At 39.9% G+C, this 22,678-nt stretch overlaps 1 protein-coding gene across 1 annotated transcript; it reads left to right on the top strand.

Annotated features, from left to right (window-relative positions):
• The first annotated feature begins 3,129 nt into the window (after nt 1-3,129).
• On the top strand, nt 3,130-21,292 carry OGA (O-GlcNAcase). The gene is made up of 15 exons (XM_014309535.2): nt 3,130-3,277; nt 3,600-3,697; nt 4,935-5,065; nt 5,702-5,873; nt 6,738-6,836; nt 6,981-7,265; nt 7,796-7,954; nt 8,976-9,586; nt 9,960-10,134; nt 13,530-13,615; nt 14,473-14,577; nt 16,166-16,251; nt 17,175-17,367; nt 18,163-18,322; nt 19,008-21,292. Exons 1-15 carry the CDS (start codon nt 3,249-3,251, stop codon nt 19,142-19,144), a joined length of 2,526 nt encoding a protein of 841 aa, XP_014165010.1. The 5' UTR covers nt 3,130-3,248; the 3' UTR covers nt 19,145-21,292.
• Nucleotides 21,293-22,678: the final 1,386 nt, after the last annotated feature.

Below are 22,678 nucleotides of genomic sequence, written 5' to 3'. Positions count from 1 at the left end.
GGTGCTGGGGCTCGCTTGCTCATACGTGTCTAAAGGGGGAAGTGGGAGAGCAGAGCGCGATTATCTCGGGTGTACGTGCTCTTCCTGCGCCCCAGAGGCTCACTTTCAGTCCTGAGTAGGAAATAGGTGATTCCGTGGATTTCTGCTCAGTAATTAAATGCACTTTGTTCTCTAAAATATGTTAGCATCTCATTTTAATTGTAGAACAGTCCTCCGTCTTTTAGCATAGTTGCACCATTAAAAGGTTTAAATTGTTCTTGAAACTGCAGAATAAAGGGACTTTTTTAGTTCTCAATAATGCATTTCTGACACATCAGTTAAGGTAGGTGGTTGAAAGTCAGCAGGAGAAATGGTTTATTCCCAGTGTAACAGTTGGCTTTAAATAGTTTTATTTCCCATGATCTCAAATTATTTCTGTACCAATAATGATTTTCCAGTAGGAAAACAAAAATTATTAGCAGATGGAATGGAGAGGGGAACAGGCCGTTTATCAAAGTCAGTATCTGCATTGCTTTGTAGACTGTTTTCTGTTTGTATCTTTTAAAAAATTGTTCGGGTTCTGTAAATATGACCGTGAGAGGTGAATTGGTAAGGCTTAAATACAATCAGTGTAGAGAAAAATGCCTTTCTTCTGCTAATGGACTTAATTCTGTGAAGGTAGATACCAAGTTAAGGGCTTTGGAGACACATAAGAGTGAAGAAAAACACAGATTGTAGCAACATGTTTTCTCATGTTCCTGCTTATACGCCTGGAATGTCTCTTGTTCATCCAGGTTTCTGTTGAAACCACTGAGAATACCGTAATAAATTTTCTTGTCATGTTAGTTACATCGTTGGTTGCCTCAGCATATATTTTGTTGCAGGTGTTCCTGAGTGTACTGTGCAAAAAAACAAAGCAAGAAAATGGCCTCTGCCCGAAGAAGCCATCAAACACTGGTTAGGAGTTACCAGTCTGACAATAATGTGTGTACGGGAAAAAAGGAATAGGGGAGTGTTGAGAAAAAAAGGCAAACAAAAAGCCACCACCAACAGAAAAACAAACTTGTGGTGAAGGAGGTAAACGGTAGTGAGTAAAAACATCTGTCTCATTAGTGACTCAAGGGAATTACAGAGTTAAGAGAAAAACAGGAATTAACTTCAGAAGTGTAGATAAATACTTAAGCATAAGGTAGTGGTTAACACAGAGTAAGGTGTGGTGAGGTTAGAGTGCTGAGATGGAAGATTTGGATCTTGGTAGAAAAGGCAGAGGGCAATTGGCCAGACACTGGGGATGCACTCTTAAGGGTGTGAGGAGTGTGTGCCACTTACCAAATTCACTCTTTGCACAGTAATAAGGTCTAGGAGATTGCTGAATGCAAAGCTTTGGTGCACTGCCTCTAGGATGTCCTGACTTTTAGTGATGGAGAGCGTGGTAATGGGATAAGGTATTTTGGCATAATCTGTTGACTTTGTATTAACCTGACACACAGTCCTGAGGGAGTAATACAAAACTAGGTCGAGTTTTTTAGTTAGACAGAAAGATCCAAGAATTGTACTTGGCTGGTGACCGTAGTAACCTAAGAAATGTGGTGACAGATGGAAAAGTATTGTTGCAGTTTAGCCAGTTCTCTTCAGCCTTATTTAATTAGTTTTTGATAACTGATTTTCTTTTTTTTTTGTAATGGTAGGCTGTACTCTGCTTTAGGCTTGTAGGTCTGAAACAGTGGTATTATAAGTAAAGCAAAAGTGTCATGAACAAGTTATGAGGCATAGGGGAAATTCTTTAGGTTTCACAGGATTTCACTTCTTTTGTGAGTTCCTGAGCTTCCTCAGCGCAGCATCAGTCAGAGTTTGGAAACTATAGTGAAAATAAGAAATTCCTTCTGGATGAAGTAAACTGGGAGGTTTTCAGGCCTCCCAGCTCTCTCTTGTTGTTCCCTCTTGCACTGGGCAGTTGTGAGGAGGAGTAGTTGCTCAGTTTTGCCACGTTGTGGTGCCAGGCAGTTTGAGATCACTCTTAGAGAGAATAATTCTTAAAACTTGAGCCTCTTGTTTTAAGTTTCTTAAAAGAGCATTGTACACTTAGCATGTAACTGAAATATAATATATAGAAAATGTCTTCAGTTGCACCAGTTTGGAGTTTTTGAAGGTAGTAGGGTGGTTGTGTCCTCGATGAGACAATATTTACTGATTTACGAGGATGAATAGCTTTGGAAATGGAGATACTGTTTACCTTTTGAACTGGCGTTGTAGGGGGACTTGAGAGCTTTGTGTTTTAGTAGTGTCATTCATCACTGAGTGGCCATGCTGTTTGAAAGGAAGAGCTTATTAAATTTCATGTTATTTTAGTCTCTGGTCTTTGCATGGGCTGCAAGCTGAAGCTTTGTTTTGAAGTGCCCACTTGTGGTTGAACTGTTTGCACATAGGTCTAAGTGAGTTGGCTTGACTAAGAGGGCATAGAGAGTGCTTTTTTAAAGTATTGTTTCTAGAATGGAAAGATTAGATTTAAAGCCAGAAGCAGTTGCAATTTCCAGGGAATTGTATGACTTTCAATACACTCTAAAATCACTTGAGTAGATGCTTTTATATATGATTATTCAAAGACATAGTATTAGCTTGTAAAATGTGGAAATGGTAAAGTAGGACATCAGTTTGCAATTAATTTTGACAAAGATCCTATTGAACAGAATAAGAGAAATCAAATCCTAAGCATTTTGTTGACTCATATGCATGTTTTTTTAAATTACACATCATCTTCTGCAGTATGTATTTATATATTCTGCTTATATAAATCCTAGTCTGTACCACCAGTTAAGCATTTTTGAGCTGGTAAATATTTTCAAGTGTTTTCAGTGTTCACCTTAAAGTCAAATCTATTTTGTGGGTGTCTGGTGTGGTAGTTTAATTAGGTTATAACTGTTCAGACTGCTGCCATAAAAATGCTGACTTGACTTGTCAAGGGCATATGCTCAGGAGCACAGTTTGCATTCTGAAAATTAATTGCTTCAGTGGCCAAAATTATAAGACCTTAGATCATAAGAAATAAAGCAAGTTATAATTGCATTTTAAATTTAGATCACTTTAGGTTATTACACTTTCCTCATGCTAACTATTTCTCTTTCACTTTCTACTTTGGGAAGCTTTTTGACAAATGTAGCAAAAGAGGAAGAAAATGGTGGGTTGTAATACAAAGTTTCATGAAGCAGGCATAATCTAACTGGATAATTCTAATCTTGTTGCCCGTAGGATTTTATGGAAGACCTTGGGTGATGGAGCAGAGGAAAGAACTTTTTAGAAGGCAAGTCATGTTTCCTCTTACTGCAGCACATTCCATCGGAATGTAATCATAAACTTCCACTTAAGTCTGGAAAGAATTATTGTTGTAACCTAGAGCAACTTTCTGCTTAATATCTGTATTCTTGGGATTTGTATTCACCTTTTTATCTTGCATATACCAAATTTGTCCAATATAATTTGTGCTTAAAGTTACTGTGACTTTATAATATAACACAATGTTCAGTGAAGAAAAAAAATCCGATTGAGTAAAAGAATAACATGAAATAAAACACAGAATTCCTGAATTTGTAGGCTATTGGAAGGCTTTTTTCCTGTGTTTTTAGGCTGCAGAAGTGGGGACTGAATACATACCTGTATGCTCCAAAGGATGACTACAAGCACAGGATGTTTTGGCGAGAAATGTACTCCGTGGAGGAAGCGGGTAATTGCCTTTATTTCTCCTCTGTGCTTTCTATAAGTAGATTTTTTGAATGAATTGGTTATTGCTATGTATACTTGTGTGTGTTTAATCACAGTAGCCATTCCCAAAGGTGACTGAAAGCCTCTTTTTAGTACCCTGCAGGTGTGTTTATGGGAGATTTGGAACAAGCATGGATTTACTTCTTTTAACTATAACTGCAGATGATTTCTGAAACTGCTTTTAAGGCTTTGTCTTGCAGGATTTATTTTTTGTCGTGGGGAAGGTTGCTTAGACGTATTCCTCTGGCTCTTGAATGTCTTTTGAACATTTTTTGAAGTAGAAATTTTTTGCTTTAGGAAAGGAAAAAAAGATTGATGAGCAAATAGCACGTCCTTTTATGTGATTCATTAAGTCCTTGTCTCAATGAAAAGAGTACCTGTTAGAAAAACAGCTCTTGACCAGTTAGTCAGAACATAAAAGATCTATTCACGCTAGTATGAGTTGTTTTATCCACGTCTGGTGTTTATGGGATTTGTGATGCTTTGTTAGACTGAAGGGATTATAGGGTGAGGGGAAAAATTAGACTCTCTTGAAATTAAATAATCCTTCTTGGAGGCCTCTTTGGATCAATGCAGAAAAATAAAGGATAATGCAAGGTAATATAACAGCAAAGATTGTTAAGTATGCTAAAATATTTATTAATTCTATTCATATTATAAAAAGTATTTATTGATTCTGTGAAAGATTCACTTGCAAGTTTGCTTCTTAAGGAAACTACTTCTGCACATGAAGTAGTAACATGGTGATGTTACACCCCACTTTTTCATGTGCCCAAGCTTCAGTCATCTGAGTGGTATGTGAACCTCTGTCACATGGGGTGATATTACTGCAATAAATTGTTAGTATGTGTGGAAAAAGTGAGTAATAATTCTAGAACTGTTGTTGTATGTACTGTGGAGACAGACTATATCCATATTTGTCTCACAGCATTGACATAAAGAAAACTGCTAAGATCTTTATAAAAATTTTAATATGGAAAATGAGAATACAAGGACAGTTGTTGTATTCCTTTTGGCATAATTGCTGAAAAATCTTCCAAATAATTTGGTGTTCTTTGCTGTGTTAGTTTCAAGAAATTCCAGCAATTCTTTTTTCTAATTATGGTAGAAGAGGTATCTGCACTTTATAATACACTTTAGATGATGGCTGAGAAATTTTTTAATTGAGTCCTTCTGAAATATTTTGATTTAATTTCCAGAGCAGCTAATGACTCTAATATCAGCTGCACGAGAACATGAAATAGAATTCATCTATGCAATCTCACCTGGACTTGACATCACTTTTTCCAATCCTAAAGAGGTATCCACATTGAAACGTAAGCTGGACCAGGTAAGGATGACACAAAATTAGCACACTTCCAGTGCTGCTTAATTTGGAAGCTCCAGTTCCTTGCTCACTCTTGCAGCTTTTCACCAGCTCCTTGAACCTTTTCAGCACTGGTGTTAGTTTGAGTGTCTCTGAATGATTCCAATGGATGTGTTCAAGTTGCTTTGCAAAAGTAGCCAGTGATAACTTTGATTTTTAAAAAGTTCTCATCTTGTATTGGATGCTGAAGGCTATTTTTGTCTTCATAGTATTTCAGAATCTTGAAGCCAAGATGCACTGCTAAAGCAAGAACGCGGGCCCACAATAAATGCCTTTGCAGACCTGACATGCACATCTTCTTTGTTCTCCTGACTCCTCTCCTTTGTCCAAGAGCTGTTACAGAATTAGCTTTTTTCCCAGCTGTCCATCCTGTGAGATCAGCTTTGGATGGTTAAAACTGGAACAGATTGTAGGTCTTTAAAGATCTAATCTTTGAGACAAGCAGAGCTATGGGTCAGAGACAGGCATTCATTGTGAATAGAACTATATCCCTGTTCCTGTAGCTGTCTCTAAGGTTAGATCTAAAAATCCTACAGTTGGATTAAAAGAAGCAATAATAATTTAACAAATTAAGGGTTTTACTCTTGTCTCTTGTATTAGGTTTCTCAGTTTGGCTGCAGATCTTTTGCACTGCTGTTTGATGATATTGATCACAACATGTGTGCGGCAGACAAAGAAGTTTTCAGTTCTTTTGCTCATGCTCAAGTCTCAATCACAAATGAAATTTATCAATATCTAGGAGAACCAGACACATTCCTTTTCTGTCCTACAGGTAAAACAAGGAGAATATTTTCATTGAGCCTTAAAGGAGGGGGACTGTTACCTTACTGTTTGAAAACCTGGTTTAACATTTAATAAGTGCCTTAAGGAGTATTTTGGGGTTGATTGAAGAAATTGATTTACAAAGAAAAGTTTGATTATTCAGATGTATGCAAAGATTTTTCCAAATGTATAAATCTCTGGAAGGCTTAATGCCAAGCAAATAAGGCAGCTTGATAGAACAGTTCAAGAAGTTTGAACTGAGAATTAGGCTAATGGAAAATTTATTTTTTCCTAACTTGAACTGAAATCTTTGCTTCTTGAATTAGCAGGTTGTTAGTTTCTAAGAAATTTTTAAAGTAGAGGTAGTCTGTGCTTATGGCTGTCACTGGTTCCTATTTTTAATAAGATTGCTCACTTCACTAGTCACCGAGTTGCTTTTTTATCAAAAATTATTTTTAGTTTATCCTATTACACTGTGGTTCTGTTGCAGACCTTAACTTTAGAGATATATGTTCCAGTGTTACAGTTTTTAGGTATTTGCACTTTGTAATGAGTGTTGGGGTTTTCTCATTCTCTTGGATACTATCTGCTGTAATAGGCCTTGTACTTGAGGACTTGATTAATTTTTTCCTAATTTTGACATTTGAGCAATTTAAAATAATTCACTACCATTTGTGTCTGATATTTATGCTGAATGTCATTCATAATGTCCTTTTTGTTTATACTTTAGACTTTTGGGCCTTACTTGATTAATTTTATAAATGTTTTTCATTTCCAAGGGTGGTATTCTCTCAGTGTGTTTGTGGGACAATTGGGTATGTTGTCACACATGTGCATCCTTCTAATGACAGTGACATTCTCTTTTCCTGTGCAGAGTACTGTGGAACTTTCTGTTATCCAAATGTTGCCCAGTCACCATATTTACGGACTGTAGGAGAAAAACTGCTCCCTGGAATTGAAGTGTTATGGACAGGTAAAGACTGATAGCTTATTTCTTTTATTTTGTTGGTGTTAAGTATTTTCTCATAAGTATTTTGTGAAATAAATTGTCCAGCTACTTGGGGGTTGAATCTTCAAATATATGCAAAGCCCTCTGATCATCCTCTTTCCTGCTTAGGTCCGAAAGTTGTATCCAAAGACATTCCAGTAGAATCCATTGAAGAAGTTTCTAAGATCATCAGGAGAGCCCCAGTTATCTGGGATAACATTCATGCTAATGATTATGATCAGAAGAGGCTTTTTCTTGGGCCTTACAAGGGTCGGTCAACTGAACTCATCCCTCGACTCAAGGGTGTTCTGACCAATCCAAACTGTGAATTTGAAGCCAATTATGTTGCCATTCACACGCTTGCAACCTGGTACAAGTCTAACATGAATGGAGTGAGAAAAGATGTGGTGATGAGTAAGTATGTGTAACTGTTTGCTGGATCTATGCTTAACCATATAAATCATACCAATTCTCTGTGGTTTTAATGATTTTCTCTCTTCCTCCCCAACTTTTGCTTCTTATGATTGATCACCCAGCCTTTTCTCTTCCATAAGTAAATGGCAGTTGCCTGAAAGATAATGATCTTGCTGACTTCCTGGGGCATATCTGTAGCACATGGTATCAAAGAATTTCTTAGTCTGGAGAGGTTATGTAATTAATGCTCTTTGAAAGCAGTTTTAATACCCAAGTTTGAAATGTGTCCATGGATATGATTTCATTGGGATAGCAGCAGTTCAGATCAGAAGGCACCCTGAATGCCAAGGTGTCTGGTTTCTGTGTTGACATTGGTGGTGACCATAATTTTCTTTTTTTTTCCAATTAGAATCTAGTAACTTGTCCTTTTTGTCAAGTGAGCCCCTGCGTTACTGAATGCCTTGTCTGACGTCTATTTTTGCTATTTTAAATTAAACTAATCTGCTAACTTCTAAAATTTGTCTCTGTAGCTGATACTGAAGACAGCACGGTTTCGATCCAGATTAAATTGGAAAATGAGGGGAGTGATGAAGATATTGAAACAGATGTTCTCTACAGCCCACAAATGGCCCTGAAGTTGGCCTTAACGGAATGGTTACAGGAATTTGGAGTACCTCAGCAATACAGCAGTGAGTATGATTTGGTATTATTCTGGGACTGGTAGAAAAATGGTGTTAGATGTTAAGTATTTGTGTTTAGATTAAGGATATCTTACAGATCCTGGCAATTCATACACCTTGGCTGGAAATATTTTCTGCCTTGGTAACTGGGGAACCTTAATTAAAAAGGAAGAATGCTTGATGTTCTGCAGTGTGCTTGTAATGCTCTGACTGATCAACAGAAGCAATCTTGATATATTATCTTTTGGCATTTCTGATAGGAGGGTCTAGAAAGGAAAGGGTCCAGATCTTGCTAGTCCCAGTTTTTACTAGGGTTCAGTGGAACCTGAGAGAATTGGAAGTACAGTTGAGATTTTTTTTTTGAGTTGATGTTAGATTGTTGTAAAAACTAGTCCTGGTCCTGAATACTCCACGTTCTTCCAGTTGTTTTAAGGTAGTTTTATTTTCCTGAGTTTGTCTGCATAAATCAGCTGAGCTCCTTCTGGCACTGTACACATTTTTGTACAGTGGGAGCTTGGGATGTGTCTTGAGTCTAAGGACCTTGGTCAGGGAGGGTGAGTTAGAGCATGTTGTCCAAGACTGTATCTGGTAAGGTTTTGAATGTCTCAATTTTCCCCAGGTTAAAGACAGTTTTGAATTTGAAATATTTAATCATCAGCTTATCATATTAAGCTTTTATTATGAACTGTCCTTTATATTCAAATACAACTTTACCAAGTCATTTGATGCGGAGGGAAAAATAGTTACTTGGAGAGCTTTTTATTCTGTTGACATAGTTAAAAATAAATGTTAAATAATTTTCCTAACTTTTTCTTCATCCTATCTTTGCTTACCAGTTATGTGAAAAGGAAACTTGCAAAACTCAAAGTCAGTAGTTAGAGTTACATTGACAGAAGTGAACAGGCAAAGTACCAAAAGGAAGCTGTGCTGATGGGATGCTGTGGTAACAAAATCATCTATCATTTGCAGGAGTTGCTGATTTGAATGTTAGTTGGCAGATATTGAAAAACTTGTTTCTTCTTATTCTCAGGTAGGCAAGTGGCCCACAGTGGTGCTAAAACCTCTGTAGGGGATGTAGGGCCTCTGGTGGCACCATCCCCTTTAAATGCAGCAACAGTGGTTACCACGGTGTACCAGGAGCCCATCATGAGCCAGGGTGCGGCACTGAGCAGTGACTCACCAGCCTTGGCCAAGGAGGAGGAGAAGAAGCAATCTGATGAGGAACCAATGGACATGGTGGTGGAAAAACAAGATGATGCAGACAAGAATGCAAACCAGATACTGACAGATATTGCTGAAGCCAAGATGGCAGAGGAGCTGAAGCCAATGGATACAGATAAGGAGAGTATAGTTGAGTCAAAGTCTCCAGAGATGTCTATGCAGGAAGACTCTGGTAGTGACATTGCACCTATGCAGACTGATGAGCAAATTAACAAAGAACATTTTGTGCCTGGACCGAATGAAAAACCTCTTTACACAGTAGAACCAGTGACTTTAGAGGATTTACAGCTTCTTGCTGACTTGTTTTACCTTCCTTATGAACATGGACCCAAAGGTGCACAGATGCTGAGGGAATTCCAGTGGCTGAGAGCAAATAGCAGTGTTGTCAGCGTAAATTGCAAAGGAAAGGATGCTGAAAAAGTGAGTGCAAATCTTGTTTCTCTCCTTTTATGTCAAAATTCCAAGCAATTTTATCTGGTGTTCTGCTTAGTAGGACCTGAAGGGTAGTGTATAATGAACCACAGGTCGCAATAATTTTCATTCCTCCAGTGGAATCTACCGTTTTAAGCCCTGTAGTGCCATGTAGCTATGAAAGCAGTCTAGTATCTGCATTTGACCAGTGTTCCCTGTACTGGCCTGACTTCTAACAGCCATAGAGACTAACTGTGAGTCATTTGTGGTGTGGTAGTCCCTCCTGGTAAAAAGAAGTAGTGAATTGTGTAGTCTTTCTCCATATTTAGAGTACCACTCCTCCCTAGGAGCCTGTGTTTGATCTTGTGGATCTTTCTCATAGATAGAAGAATGGCGTAACCGAGCAGCCAAGTTTGAAGAGATGTGCAGCTTGGTGATGGGCATGTTCACTCGCCTCTCCAATTGTGCCAACAGGACAATCCTTTATGACATGTACTCCTACGTCTGGGATATCAAGAGTATTATGTCAATGGTGAAATCTTTTGTGCAGTGGTTAGGTAGGTGCATTGGGAGCCATTATAATCCCAGATAGATTATTTTTTATGTGTGTTTTTAATTAGCCCACGGGGAAAACTGAAGCATTAGGTGAATGTGTTTTCTTGGACAGGGGGTCTAGTTTGACCCTGTTTTAAAGGTTTTCCTGTCTTGCTATTTGAAGCAACGCTTGCAGTGAGTTTGCTTTGCTATTAAAAGTGAAGTCTGCTGGATGCTTAAGATTGGAGACCTTGATTTTCTTCTTGGGCTAATGAAACTTGAATCTCATCTGACACGTAAGTGTTGACTTTAACTTACTCTTGACTGAATGCACACTGGACTATGCCATGTAACTCCTTGGATGCCCCGCTGTTTGATTGGAAATGACACTACGAAATGTGATCACCTCAGCCATCTGCTGTTTGCTCTGTCTTGATAACATTATTGCTGTCTTCAACAGACCTTTCAATGGGCCTGGCCATGAGGAAGGTGATCCTCCCAGCCCCTGTGCGCATGCGAGCTTTAGCATAAGGCTATTCTGGTGCAAAATCGTTTCCTTTAAACACTTTCCAAATTGCTGATTTTTAAATTTTTTTTAAACCTATATTATAGTTTTTGGTAATGAATGGAAATTGTGGAGCTCTCTGGACAGATTTTTGGGAGATCCTAAGTTGGCAGATAGCACCAGCATGGCCTGGGTAATTCTAGTCACCTCATTTCACTTTCAGGTTTCAATCCAACTGTAAGGAATATGCTGTGGAGTTGCTTGGTATACACAGCAGACAGCAAAGCTGATGGTCTCAAGTCACACTTTCTGTAGCTGTCACAAACCTCACAGTGGCTAACCATTACACAACCTTGGTCTAATCCTAGTGTTTGGATTGTCTTTAAATTATATTCTTAAATATTGACATTTAAACAGGGACAGAGAAGACCTATTAAATCATCAACTTGGTCTATGCCCAACAAATTCCCGAGTTTTGTGCTTATTAAACATCTGATCCCTAAACTCATAGTTGATAAAGAGGAGAGCTTTTAAGACTGCCTTCTGCAAAGCACAAAGAAAGCCTAGTGGAGGAGGAAAACTCAGCAGCATTGTATTACGTTAACATTTCTCGAACAACTTCATGCTGTTTTTAAAGCCTTAGTTTGTGCATTTTTAAGTGTAACACATCTCCTCCAACTTTACTATCCTTGCTGTGTGTTGACATTTAGCTAGACAGAATGCTCTCTTCTTGATAACTTAATCTGCTTACAACTCGAGGCCAAAGCTCTATAAAGGGAACATTGGTTCTTGTAGTCTTTGAGAACATCAAGGGCCCAATGCAGACTGCATTTCAGAATTATCAGACTATGTACTAAATTCAGCTGAAATTGTTTTCAGTGTCCCTGTAAAGTTAGGTTCAAGTCTCTAAGTGCATCAAATATTTGGAGTGGTTCACAGCAGAAGCCAACTGAGTAAACACCAACTTTGTTAACTTTGGCACTGTTCTGTTCCAGTACTCGCACTCGTATTAGATAGTTGAAAAATTAAGATTTTTTCACATGTACAGTTTAATACTCTTATGCTAACATTGCTTCTGTGAGAGGGGCCATTTTTGTCTTCAGCTTGTTTTATCACTGGTGTAAATACAGAGTAAAGGTTTTTGAGAAAATACCTCATTATATAAAGTCAAGTACATTACAAATCCAAACAAGTTAGTTTTCACAGTGGTGTGCTCAATGGTCCACTGGATGTTCACTTTTTCACATCTCCTCCCAAGTCCAGCTAGCATTCAGTCCCTTAAATTAGTGTGGCTGTACAGTACTATGGATTACTAATGACTTCTATTGTCTTCTTCCCCATTGTGTACAGATGGGAGAATCCTCAGCACAAGTTTCTACTGCTATTGGATGGACAGCGCCAGATGTTCACAGCGCGTCGTCATTAATTAATTAAAATGGAAAGGTTTTGTCTGTGAGGCAGCTCAGATAGATTAGATGTACAGCAGGCATGAACTGAAGTCACATTTGCGCAGCGACTAAGGCATTAACTATGTTTTTCATTTATACAGCTCTTCATTCACACAGCTCTTTACTGTAATTATTGGAAGTGCTAGTTAAGTTGTAGTCTCAAAGGACAGACAGATACTGTCTTCCAAGTTTTTGACTAAATCTTTTTGGGAAGGATATCTTCTTATGTGAGAATTCTAAAATATGGGAGTGAACCAAATTTGAGTTCTGGTGTTTGGATTGTTTCTGAAATTTACCATACTTAGGATAGTTTGTATTGAACCGATATTCCTAAACTCGCATAAATGTCAAACTTGGCACACTTTGGGACTCTCTGACTAGCACAACATACTTGTCTGTACTGATCTGAGGCTGTTACTTGAACAGGAGGTAGATTGCTGTCCACAAAAGGAAAAGAGTATTTGCGCTGCTCCTCTTGTCAGAAAACTAGGCGGGTAGTTGAGATCTCCACTCCAGATACCACTTGGCTTTTTTGTCTCTCCAGAGCTGTCATTTATGTTACTTGGTGAAGGCTGCAGTGCCTTGCTGGCAGAACGGTGTTAAAAATCAAACAGCCAATGGAAGCTTCTTTTCTAAAGCAAGTGCAAGCTAAAGCTAAGCACTGCAGTGGGCCTGCTGCTGGCTGGTTGAGCAGCAGGGTCCTTGGTGCATCCAGTATGCTTGTGGAAATAAAAATCAAGATACAAAAAGCAAAGCTAGTAGTGGCCACCAAGGTGTATTAGTTAAATTGTGAGTTAATTCCAGTTAACACTACTTAGCTTTTTAATGTGCCAACAGTATTGTGAAGGCCTGGATTATGTAAATCTGTGTAGTCTCTTGCAAGAATGCTGTTTCATACAGCTGTCCTGGCTGCCTGATCTGTTCCAGACTGTTTACATATATTGCTAGTCCTAGTTTTCTGACAAGATTAGAAACAATCAGTACTAAAATGTGACTTCAGAAAGGTCCATTTTTTTTTTTCAGGGGCTGTGATAATGGCATTTGTTTGATGTAAAATTTATGGTAGTATCTATTGAGCCACGTAGCTTCCAAGATGTCAGATTTTCATAGATTAAATGTTTCTGACACAAATACCCCCCCAAAAAAAGTGTACAAAATGTGTGGGAAGTCTGTGTAGTTCTGCATGGCACCATTCTTGTGCCTTCTGGTCTAGAATAAAGTGTGTAGCTGAATTGTCTCACCTGTCTGTTACAGGTAATCAAAAATTTGAAGTACCGCAGTTAAGTGCGCAAGCACAGAAGTTTTATAAATTATACATTATTACAGCCCCTCCCCCTCCCCAAGCCCTGGATTCTAGCTCAGTTAGAGAGCTTTTTCCACAAGTGTATGTTAGCTTTTTGGACATGTAAGACACCCAGGAAATCCCCCTTCTCGTAACTTCTCCGCTTGGATCTGATCTCAACAGGGTGTCGTAGTCAATCTTCAGCACAGTTCTTAAGTGGAGACCAAGAACCCTGGGCCTTTAGAGGTGGTCTAGCAGGAGAGTTCCAGGTATCAATATGACTTCACAACTGAATGACATTTTCTTTGTTTTATGAGAAACCTTTTGTTGCACATCAGAGGTCTGGAAGGATTGGTCTGCCGAAGGCTTTCTGGTCCAAAGCCCATTAGCCTTACAGCTTGGTTTAAAATAATTTTCCTCCCCTTTCTACAGTAATTTCTCAAGGAGATGCTGCCTGTCCCACGCGCATGCGAAGCGCAGCGGCTTTAGTTGTACATTTCACATTGTTTCTTTGCAGGTCGCACAGCATTTTTACCTGCGCCCGCAATTGCACAATGCGCGCATGCTTGTCTGCCAATGGGAATTCCATGAGCAAAAAGGATCATCCTCCAAATTTTGGTTCCTCTGGAAATAATGCTGTACTGTGCTTTACTGCGAGGAATTCAATTGGCCAGTATTCCTAGCTTGCTGTTTGTACCATGTGCAGATTTGTTCATGGATTTTTCAGGCGCTGTACTTTTCCCCCCTCACAGGTGCTCTGCGCGCAGCAAATTGAATCAGCGCATTGCTTTTGGGATAAAGCGTCTCCTCTGGCCAGTTAACCCTCTTCAGACCAAACCTTTCCTCCTGACATTCTGTATTCTTAGACAGTGTAGATATGATTGGTAAAAAGTTTTTAAAGCAGTTAAGATTAACAGACTCTTAATGTGCTGTTTCAATTGCATATTTTAGAACACCAATTGGATATTTTCTATTCAAATAAGGTCTTTGCATTTGTAAAGCATACCAACCCCACCTTCTTTTGGGGTAGCAAGTAGCAAATGTTATTTTGGGAGTCTGCAGTGCACACCCAAGAGTGATGGGGTTTGTTGTTCATACAGTTATATTAAATATTTTGTTTTCACAGCGTTTGCTGCCTATTGATGGGGCAAATGACCTCTTTTTTCAACCACCTCCATTAACACCCACTTCCAAAGTGTACACCATACGACCCTACTTCCCTAAAGATGAGGTAACTGCTTTTGACCCTTGTCACTTTTGCTGTTAGTCGTGCACTTTCTTTCGTGGAAATAGTGATTACTGCTGAGTCTCTTCTTCCCTAATGAAGCAGATGTCCTGATATCTTGCACAAAGTACAAATGCAAGCTCAGAGGAAAACTGAGGTTGATATGCCTCTGGTTCAGCAATATGCTGTGCAACACTTCGTGTACACCCACAGCTTGATTCCCAGCCTCCCACCCCCTCACCCTCTTAAATCTGTGAGTGCCTTCCTTATTTATGAAAGACAAGTTAAATTTGTCCAGCTGGTAGAAGAATTCTTGCAGCAGGGAGCCATCCAGGGAATTAACCTTTGAGGGTGGGCGTGTATGCCTGTTTCACTCAGTGGTTATTGTGGTACCTGCTGGTATTTGCAGAGCTGTATAGGCAGAACATTGATATTACATCTCAAAATGGAGCTGAAAAATGGGATCATGGTTCAGCCATTCATACCATTTTAGTTACAGTTGGAAGCTTTTTGGTCTGATTTCGAAAGAATGTTGTCAAATCTGCTTTGGAGTGTTTGATACTTTAAAATCAAGAAAATTTCATTAGTCATTTTTGATTAGTGCTTTTTACCTTTTCTGTTTTCTGAATAGATATGTAGTGTAGTTTCTTTCCTATTAGGTGGTATGGAGAATACTTGAAAGTGAAGTATCAGCCAATAGTTACTTAACTCTTTATGGATGCAGTTTAAACAATGTAGGGATTAATGCAGCTTGAAATCTTGTGTTGGTAGGTAGACTGAGATGAAACAGGAGTTTCTAGGTTGAGTTTGCAGGATTTCAAACGAGTCTTAACTTTGAAGCCAGTCAGACATACCAGGCTGACACATGAAGACTCTTTTTCCTGCCAGTTCTGGGCCAGCTCTGTCCTGTGCTGTTCTCACGAGCAGTAAAGCAGCCTTTTCCAAACCTTTGTGCAGGACTCCACCTTAGCTGACTTGTTCTTTGGGAGAAAATGGAATTGATATTTCTAAACCACCTTAGCAATGAGAGGTGCAGCTAAGCATGCAGTCATAAACAGTATTTCTTCTGAGGAGTTACTCTTTAACTAAAGGAAGAAAGTGTCAAATGCAAAGCATTTTTGTTTTTAAAAAAATGTGAAGTTTCTTATTTAAGATGTGACTAATTCAAATTTGCTCTTTTAAAGAGTTCCAGGTGAAAACTTTTTAACGTGCAGGATATTTCTGTCCTTTGCAGAGGTTGAGTTGCCATACTGGAGCATCAGAGGTGTTGTGAAGGGACTTTGTAGCAATGGTGGTGGTCTTCACTGAATGTTTAGGTACCTAACCCTCAGAATTAGTCTTGTGCTGTTATAAGAGCAGGAGGTTGCCCTCCAGCCTTTCCTTCCCAGCCATTCAACTTATCCTGCCATGTTTTTGAAGGCAACTTTGAGTTACTTTCAGGGAAGAGATGGAGGGAATGCCTTTCTTTTGCGTAGATGGATACTTTTGATCTGTGGTGACTAGTGCCTGTCAGTGCTAGGTTACAGTGCAGCTGATAATGACATACTCTCTTTTGAATGTGACTGCTAATTTGAAATCTCTTTTCTCCTCTTAGGCATCTGTATATAAGATCTGCAGAGAAATGTATGCTGATGGAGCTGATCAACCCTTCCATAGTTTACCAGATTTAATTGGAGACAAGTATGTATTAGGAACAAGTGTCCTGTAGAGGTGGTTCTGAAGGATGAAGTCCTGATAGTGTATTTAATTTTAATTTTTAGGATTGTGTGTGGGAAGAATACAAAGAACATTTGAAGCAGATAAAATAATTTACTCTCAGGAAATTGGGGTTTTGATTTCTTAAAGAGACTGTTGACACTTATGTCTCAGTTCATGTGCTGGTTGCCTGTTGTGAGCTGTTAGAAAATAAATATAGCTGAAACCTCTGTATTATGAAAGGTGTACATCACAGTATCTTATTTCAGATTTTGTGGAAGTATATCATGAGAGTGTCCATCGTCTGTAGTTATTCTCTGGTATTTTTTCTGACCAATTGTAGTTCTTAAAATAGAATTGACAGGTTTTTGAGGTGCAGTCTCCCAGGCCAAGTGCCTCAAGTTTTTTCTGAAGTACATGTACAAACTTTTTAAAAGGATAATCAATGATAGATGAAGTTTAAAAAAATGGGGCTTTAAAAATGAGCTGTAAAATTAACTATGTTGAGTGGATTTTTTTTTTTGTCTTGGATGTTTAATTTAGATGGAATTTTATAGAGAGTCTGCTCTGGGTGGCAGAAAGGCATTTAAGAAAGGATGTGTAACTGGTATCAAACAATACCCAAAGGCAATTATGAAAGCAAGGAAATAATGGCAGCAGAACAGTTAAGAGCAAAAGCTGAAGAGCAGTGTGTATGGAATGAAACGGTGGAATCCTGAGGTGCAGATATTGCTCATAGCTGAGTTTTGACAGCTGATCAGTCAGTTAGTGCTTTGTTGGAACTAATTCCATGACTGGAGGACTCAGCTTCTTTGGTTGACTCTGGAGTCTCCTCTGTGGAACCTGAAGGGCATACTTGGTCAAGCAGACCTTCTTTTGACTGAAATTTGCATTTTTTTTTTCTGCAGGTTAGTTGGAGGTCTGCTCACCCTCAGCCTGGATTACTGCTTTGTCTTAGAAGATGAGGATGGCATATGCGGCTATGCTTTGGGAACAGTTGATGTAACTCCCTTCATTAAGAAATGCAAAATGTCTTGGATCCCTTTCATGCAAGAAAAATATACTAAACCAAATAGTGACAAGGAGCTGTCTGAGGCAGAGGTTGGTATAACCTGGGAGGTCAGAACTGTATGCTGAAGTCTTTCCAAAGTGGGTCTTTGTTTTTTTGAGCTCACATGAAATTCAGTTTTTTCACCTTTCTGAAGACTTTGAGCATGTATTAAAGCATCTGATGTATTAGAAGGAGACAGTAAAATTATTAATTGCCAGTCAGATACAGCTATGTGCTATAATACACCCGTGAGGTGTACTTGAGTAGTAATCCATGCAGTAAATGTAAAGCACCTTCATCTGGAGAAAATTACATTTTGAAAGTAAAGTATTGCTCCTGCTCTGTTCTGCTGCAGAATGTAGTATTAGTTTCTCCGTGCTGCAGGTAGAGCACTGAAAGTCTTGCCAGTTTAAGTAGGGAAAACAAATTCAAGAGCACTTGGTTTTGGTGTGAAAATCTGAGCTGTTTGTGAAGTGTGAGAGCTGTAAATGGTGCAAGGCAGCCTAAAACTGCCCATTTAAAAGGCAAAGAAACAAAGAAGAGTATCTGTGTGCAAACTGCTGGTTTTGTGTTGGCTTGTGTTTTCTTTCACTTGAAGTATGGGTCACTGAGAAGGAGCTTTGCATGCCTCCTTTGATGGTCTGAGAAGCTTTTCTAGCCAGTACTAGATAGAGTACAGACAGCAGTTCAGCAGTTGAGGAACTAAGTAGCCATCAAGAGGTGTAGCTGAAAAGCCTGCTGATTTGGAGGTACACTCCATGAGCAAGGGAGTCTCCCTTGATGAAGATTAATGAAAATGAAAAGCTGGATAATTATTAAATACCTATTTCTAATATTCTTTTCAGAAAATAATGCTAAGCTTCCATGAAGAACAAGAAGTATTGCCAGAATCGTTCCTTGCTAACTTCCCATCTTTGATAAAGATTGATATCCACAAAAAAGTGACAGATCCAAGTGTGGCCAAAAGTATGATGGCCTGCCTGCTCTCTTCTCTAAAGGCTAATGGTAAGTTTCTTGCACTTAGAATTCCTTGTTTCCTAACCACATGTCATTTCTAGGGTGCAAGGCAAACTTGGGAAGATTTGGGTAAATAATTACAAAAGCTTTTGAACAGCAAACTTCTGCTTCTGCCTTGAAAAAAGGTGCTTTTCATTTTAGCCATTATCCTGCAAATTAGAAGATAGGCAGGACTGAGGGAGCAATTTGGCACTGAGAACACACATCTTTACATCTTGAACACTGCACAAAAGTCTATATTTTTCCTGGTGGCATTGGTAATGATGCTTTTTTTAAAGTTTGGCTGTGTGTACTGGTGGGTAATTACCAAACCTTCAGCATGGGAAGTGCTTGGCTGCCTGCCTTGGCTGTGCACCTCACACTTACACTTCCTTTGTGCCACTTGGTGCCCTCCTGCAATGCTGCTTTTGGAGCCAACATCAGATATTTTTGTGTGCAGTGAAAGGTGTGCAGAGGGATTGTTCAGACTGGTGGATGCCTGCCATGTGTATTCCCATTAGGCATGGTCAGCTGTGCTGCCATACATCTGGACTCTTGGGCACTATGCTCCATGTGGAATTGGATCACTGATTTACCTCATAAAATTGGTGGGAACTCTAGTAATATTTGATGTCTGTGTTTTTTATGGTAACTCTTCCCTTACAGTATTTTGTTTCTTTTCTTTCTTCTTCAGGCTCCCGTGGGGCTTTTTGTGAAGTGAGACCAGATGATAAAAGAATCTTGGAATTTTACAGCAAGCTGGGTTGTTTTGAAATTGCTAAAATGGAAGGATTTCCAAAGGATGTTGTTATCCTTGGAAGAAGCCTTTGAAGTGTTTGACAGTGAACTGTTCCAGTACTGTAGACCCTTAACAGCTGGGCAGGTAGTGGTGGGGATCTTCATATGGTCTAACTGCACAAAGCCAGCAATAAGCCAGCTTGGTAAAAGGGGCTATGCGAAAATCACCCATCACACATTCAGACTGTCATTTGTTGGAAGGGGATAATGCTGCTGAAAACATTGTTAAACAAAGAGAAACCCTGTCCTCTCCTAGTCCTGTGTGAAGTGCCAAGGAATCTTGCATGGGCTATAGCTTCTCAGAGGAATCCCTCTTAGTCGGTGCTGTGGTTGATGACAGTTCTCTGCATTCAAGTGTCAACAGAAAATTGGTCTCTGGCAGAATGCCTGTAAATATGCAGGTTTTGTTCCCTGTCATAGAGCAGGATGTGCAGTTGGAAGTTGCAGAAATGGGAGGGGTTGCTTGTGTCAATCAGCATTTTTAAAGATAAGTAGTTACAGTTCTATTTTTTACTACCTTTATGCCTGTTGGTAAAGCAATGACCCGTTGTCACTTCTAATGACCATTGGTTCAAGCTTTTTGTTTTGTTAGGGACAAATGTGCAGTGGTCTGTGGCAGAAGTCACTCAACGACAAACTTGTAAATCTCAGTGTATATAAACCTAGATGTATGCTGACTAACTTTTTGTTTACTGGTTTTTGTAACTTTTTCTTTTGAAAAGTGAAATGGTATAGGTCCAAGATGGCACTTTTGAAAAACCTACAACCACAATCGAGAACAAGTCTGTCCTCAGCACTGACCTTTCTTACTGTGCCTCATATCCAGGGCTAGGTACTGACCATCTTGGGAAAGGGGAGCAGATCCCAACTGACCCTTCCTTCAGATAGCAGTTTGTCACTGCTTGAGGGTATCATTCTCCTGGGACTGAAACAGCAATTCACAGGATGCTTTGCTGAACCCGTTAATTTTGGTAATGTTCACATGGGATTATGGATGAAAGATGGTGAGAGGGAGAGAGAGCTGGCCCACAGCTGGGATTTGTCCTTGGAAGAGTCACCATGTTTCAAAGCCTGTTCGTACTAGTTTGATTAAATCAGGGTCTTCAAGTCCTGCACATTTGTATCAAATAACTTTTCTATAAGAAATGCCACAATAAGCACATTTTTACACATTATTTAAATGGTTATCTACTTTTAAATGTTCCAAGAGTTTAATGTTTTTACCCAGGATGGACATGCTTGGTGATGGGATGGAACTGGTGTAGTGTGGGACCTGGTATTCAGGTAGTAGGATCATTTAATGGAAATGGTATTTAGCAGTAGTCCCAGTGTCCCAGACAGGTGATTGGACAATGGTATGCACTTTGCAGTACTTTGTTTCTTCCACCTGCTGCCATAAGCTGTCTATATCTTATGTTTAAATTTTCCTGGGTTTTTTTCAGTGGTGCACAAAGGAAGCTTGGTTGCTCTTACAAGCCTCCAGCTGCATAGAAGTTGATTTGCAACCTGTAATGAATGGCATTAAGATTGCAGTAATGCTCTCTGCAACCTGTAAGGAGATGCTGTGTTTGGCCTTCTGGTGCAGTCATGTGCAAGATGTTTCTTTCTTTTTTTTTTTTTTTCTGCAGAATGTGAATGATTTTTAATGCGGTAGCGAAGTATTTAAGTTGAAACAACTTCATTTCATTTTTAGAGAGAGGTATGGGGTTGTGCTGTGGGATTTCATTAAGTCCAAGCTGAATGCCACTAGTTTTTATACAGCTTTGAGTGCATGTTGAGTAGCTGATAACCTTGATTTACCAGGTGGGAGAGTTTTGTTTCTTCATGGATACCAGACTCGACTTACTTCATCTGGATGCATAACATTACAGCATAGGATGCTTGTGGCCTTATTTCTTGGCTTTTAAGGAGTTGCCACATTTTCTCTTCCTATGAATTTGTTATTATTATAGAAGTTAATTGTCTAAGCCTATGGAATGTCAGGCCAATACCATCATTCTAGGATTGTAAAGTGATATGTTGACATATCTTTCATGGTTATGAATTTTCATTAAGGTTGGAATGCCACTTTCATTAATCTGTTTTAGATCAACAGTATCTGTAGCAGAAAAAGACCTGTAAAACTGTATTTGAAGACCATGCGAGAAATAGAATAAAAATTGAGAAGTGAATGTAAATAAATGTGTATTCTTTGCATGAGCTGGCCCAGAACCAGAAGTGGTTCAGGAGTGTACCTTACATCACACTGTAAGTGTTTGATGCCCTTGGGATCAGCTGTCAGAGACTTGTGTATGGCTTTGGTGTTGGCAGCTATACATCAACAAAATTTAACTTGGAAAGATAAATACTGAGATGCCTAAAGCAAATAGCTTCCTGCTTAGAGTGACAGCTAATAATCAAAGGGATGGGCCAGGGGTATGAAAAGCAGCTTTTTCCTAAGGTCATTTCACAGGAGTTTGTCCACCTGCTGCACGGGTGCACTCACTGGTGGTGGTTCAGAAGCTGTGCAGTGTGGAGAACAGGATAACACACAAACCAAGCAAGGAAGTTACAAGGTGAAAACTTTTCTCCTGGCCCAGTAAATGTTCTCTGTTAAAACAAGTAATGTTTTGCACATAGGTGACTATGTTTTCTTAAAGCCTGTTTCATGAGGTTATGGCAGACTTGTCTCTGTACAAAGCATTGTGGGCCTGGGAAAAGGGATTGGGCTCTGATGTTGCACCAGACTCTTTTCCTTTAAGGGAGCATAATGCAGCAGTGGATGCTCCTGCCTCCATCGCTCCGGGGTGGTGGCTGCAGACAGGTCAGGTAGGGTCAGGTGGCTGCGCAGAGCAGCTGCTGAGAAGCACATGGGTGTGTTTGTGTAACCATTGCTGCACGAGCCCTTGCTTCTTTCTGGGACCTGGTTCAGCTTTTAAAACCTTCAGTCAGGTTTTCCTTGAACCTACTCCAGCTCAAGCAAAGCGCGTGGCTGGCTAGCAGAGGTCTCTGTGGTAGGAGCAGAGCCAGATTTGTCCCCAGAAGGCAATGTGAGCTCGTTGTTAGTGGGGTTTGTTTTAATTTGGCTGCTCCTCTACAGCACCAAGCAGCCTGCTTCCCTTTCTGCTTTGCAAGACCCATCCAGCCCTCTCCTCCGTGCCTGAGATTTTGAAGTAGGATGTTGCCTTCTGTGCTCAAACGCTCCTGGTGCCGCAGTCTCCAGTGTCAGGTCACGCTGCTCTTGTCCATGCTTAAAGGGATAGAGATGAAGAGCTCTTTCCCGCTGCCGTCCTGCTTCCATCCTTGTCACCCTCCTGTTCCCCCGATACCCCTCTTCATATCCTCAGCCTCCTGGGGGCCTCGCTCTGTATGTGCCCTGTGTCTCCTCCCCAGTGCTGGGCGGCTGCTGCCGTGGGCCGGGATGGTGCCCACAAAGGCGGCAGGTGAGCGGCCGGTTGTAAGGGCCATTTTTCCGGTGTGGCGTTTCCACAGCTGGCGCTGGGGTCAGTAAATGCTGAAGGCCCAGGATGGCCAGGAAATACCCTGATATCGAGCTATCCGGCGGGGCGCTGCCGCAGGAGCCTTTGG

Source organism: Geospiza fortis, unplaced genomic scaffold (assembly GCF_000277835.1).
Source record: "Geospiza fortis unplaced genomic scaffold, GeoFor_1.0 scaffold130, whole genome shotgun sequence".
NCBI lineage: Eukaryota > Metazoa > Chordata > Aves > Passeriformes > Thraupidae > Geospiza > Geospiza fortis.
The sequence above is the reverse complement of the archived record's forward strand: the minus strand, read 5'-3'. Positions and strand labels throughout refer to the sequence as shown.

What these genes read in the sequence shown, in the direction of transcription:
- OGA (XM_014309535.2), top strand. Translation starts at nt 3,249, where the DNA reads ATGGAGCAGAGGAAAGAACTTTTTAGAAG. An exon ending in AAGGAAAGGATGCTGAAAAA is followed by an intron (nt 9,587 to 9,959) that starts GTGAGTGCAAAT and finishes TCTTTCTCATAG; the next exon opens with ATAGAAGAATGGCGTAACCG. An exon ending in ATCTTTTGTGCAGTGGTTAG is followed by an intron (nt 10,135 to 13,529) that starts GTAGGTGCATTG and finishes TGATCTCAACAG; the next exon opens with GGTGTCGTAGTCAATCTTCA.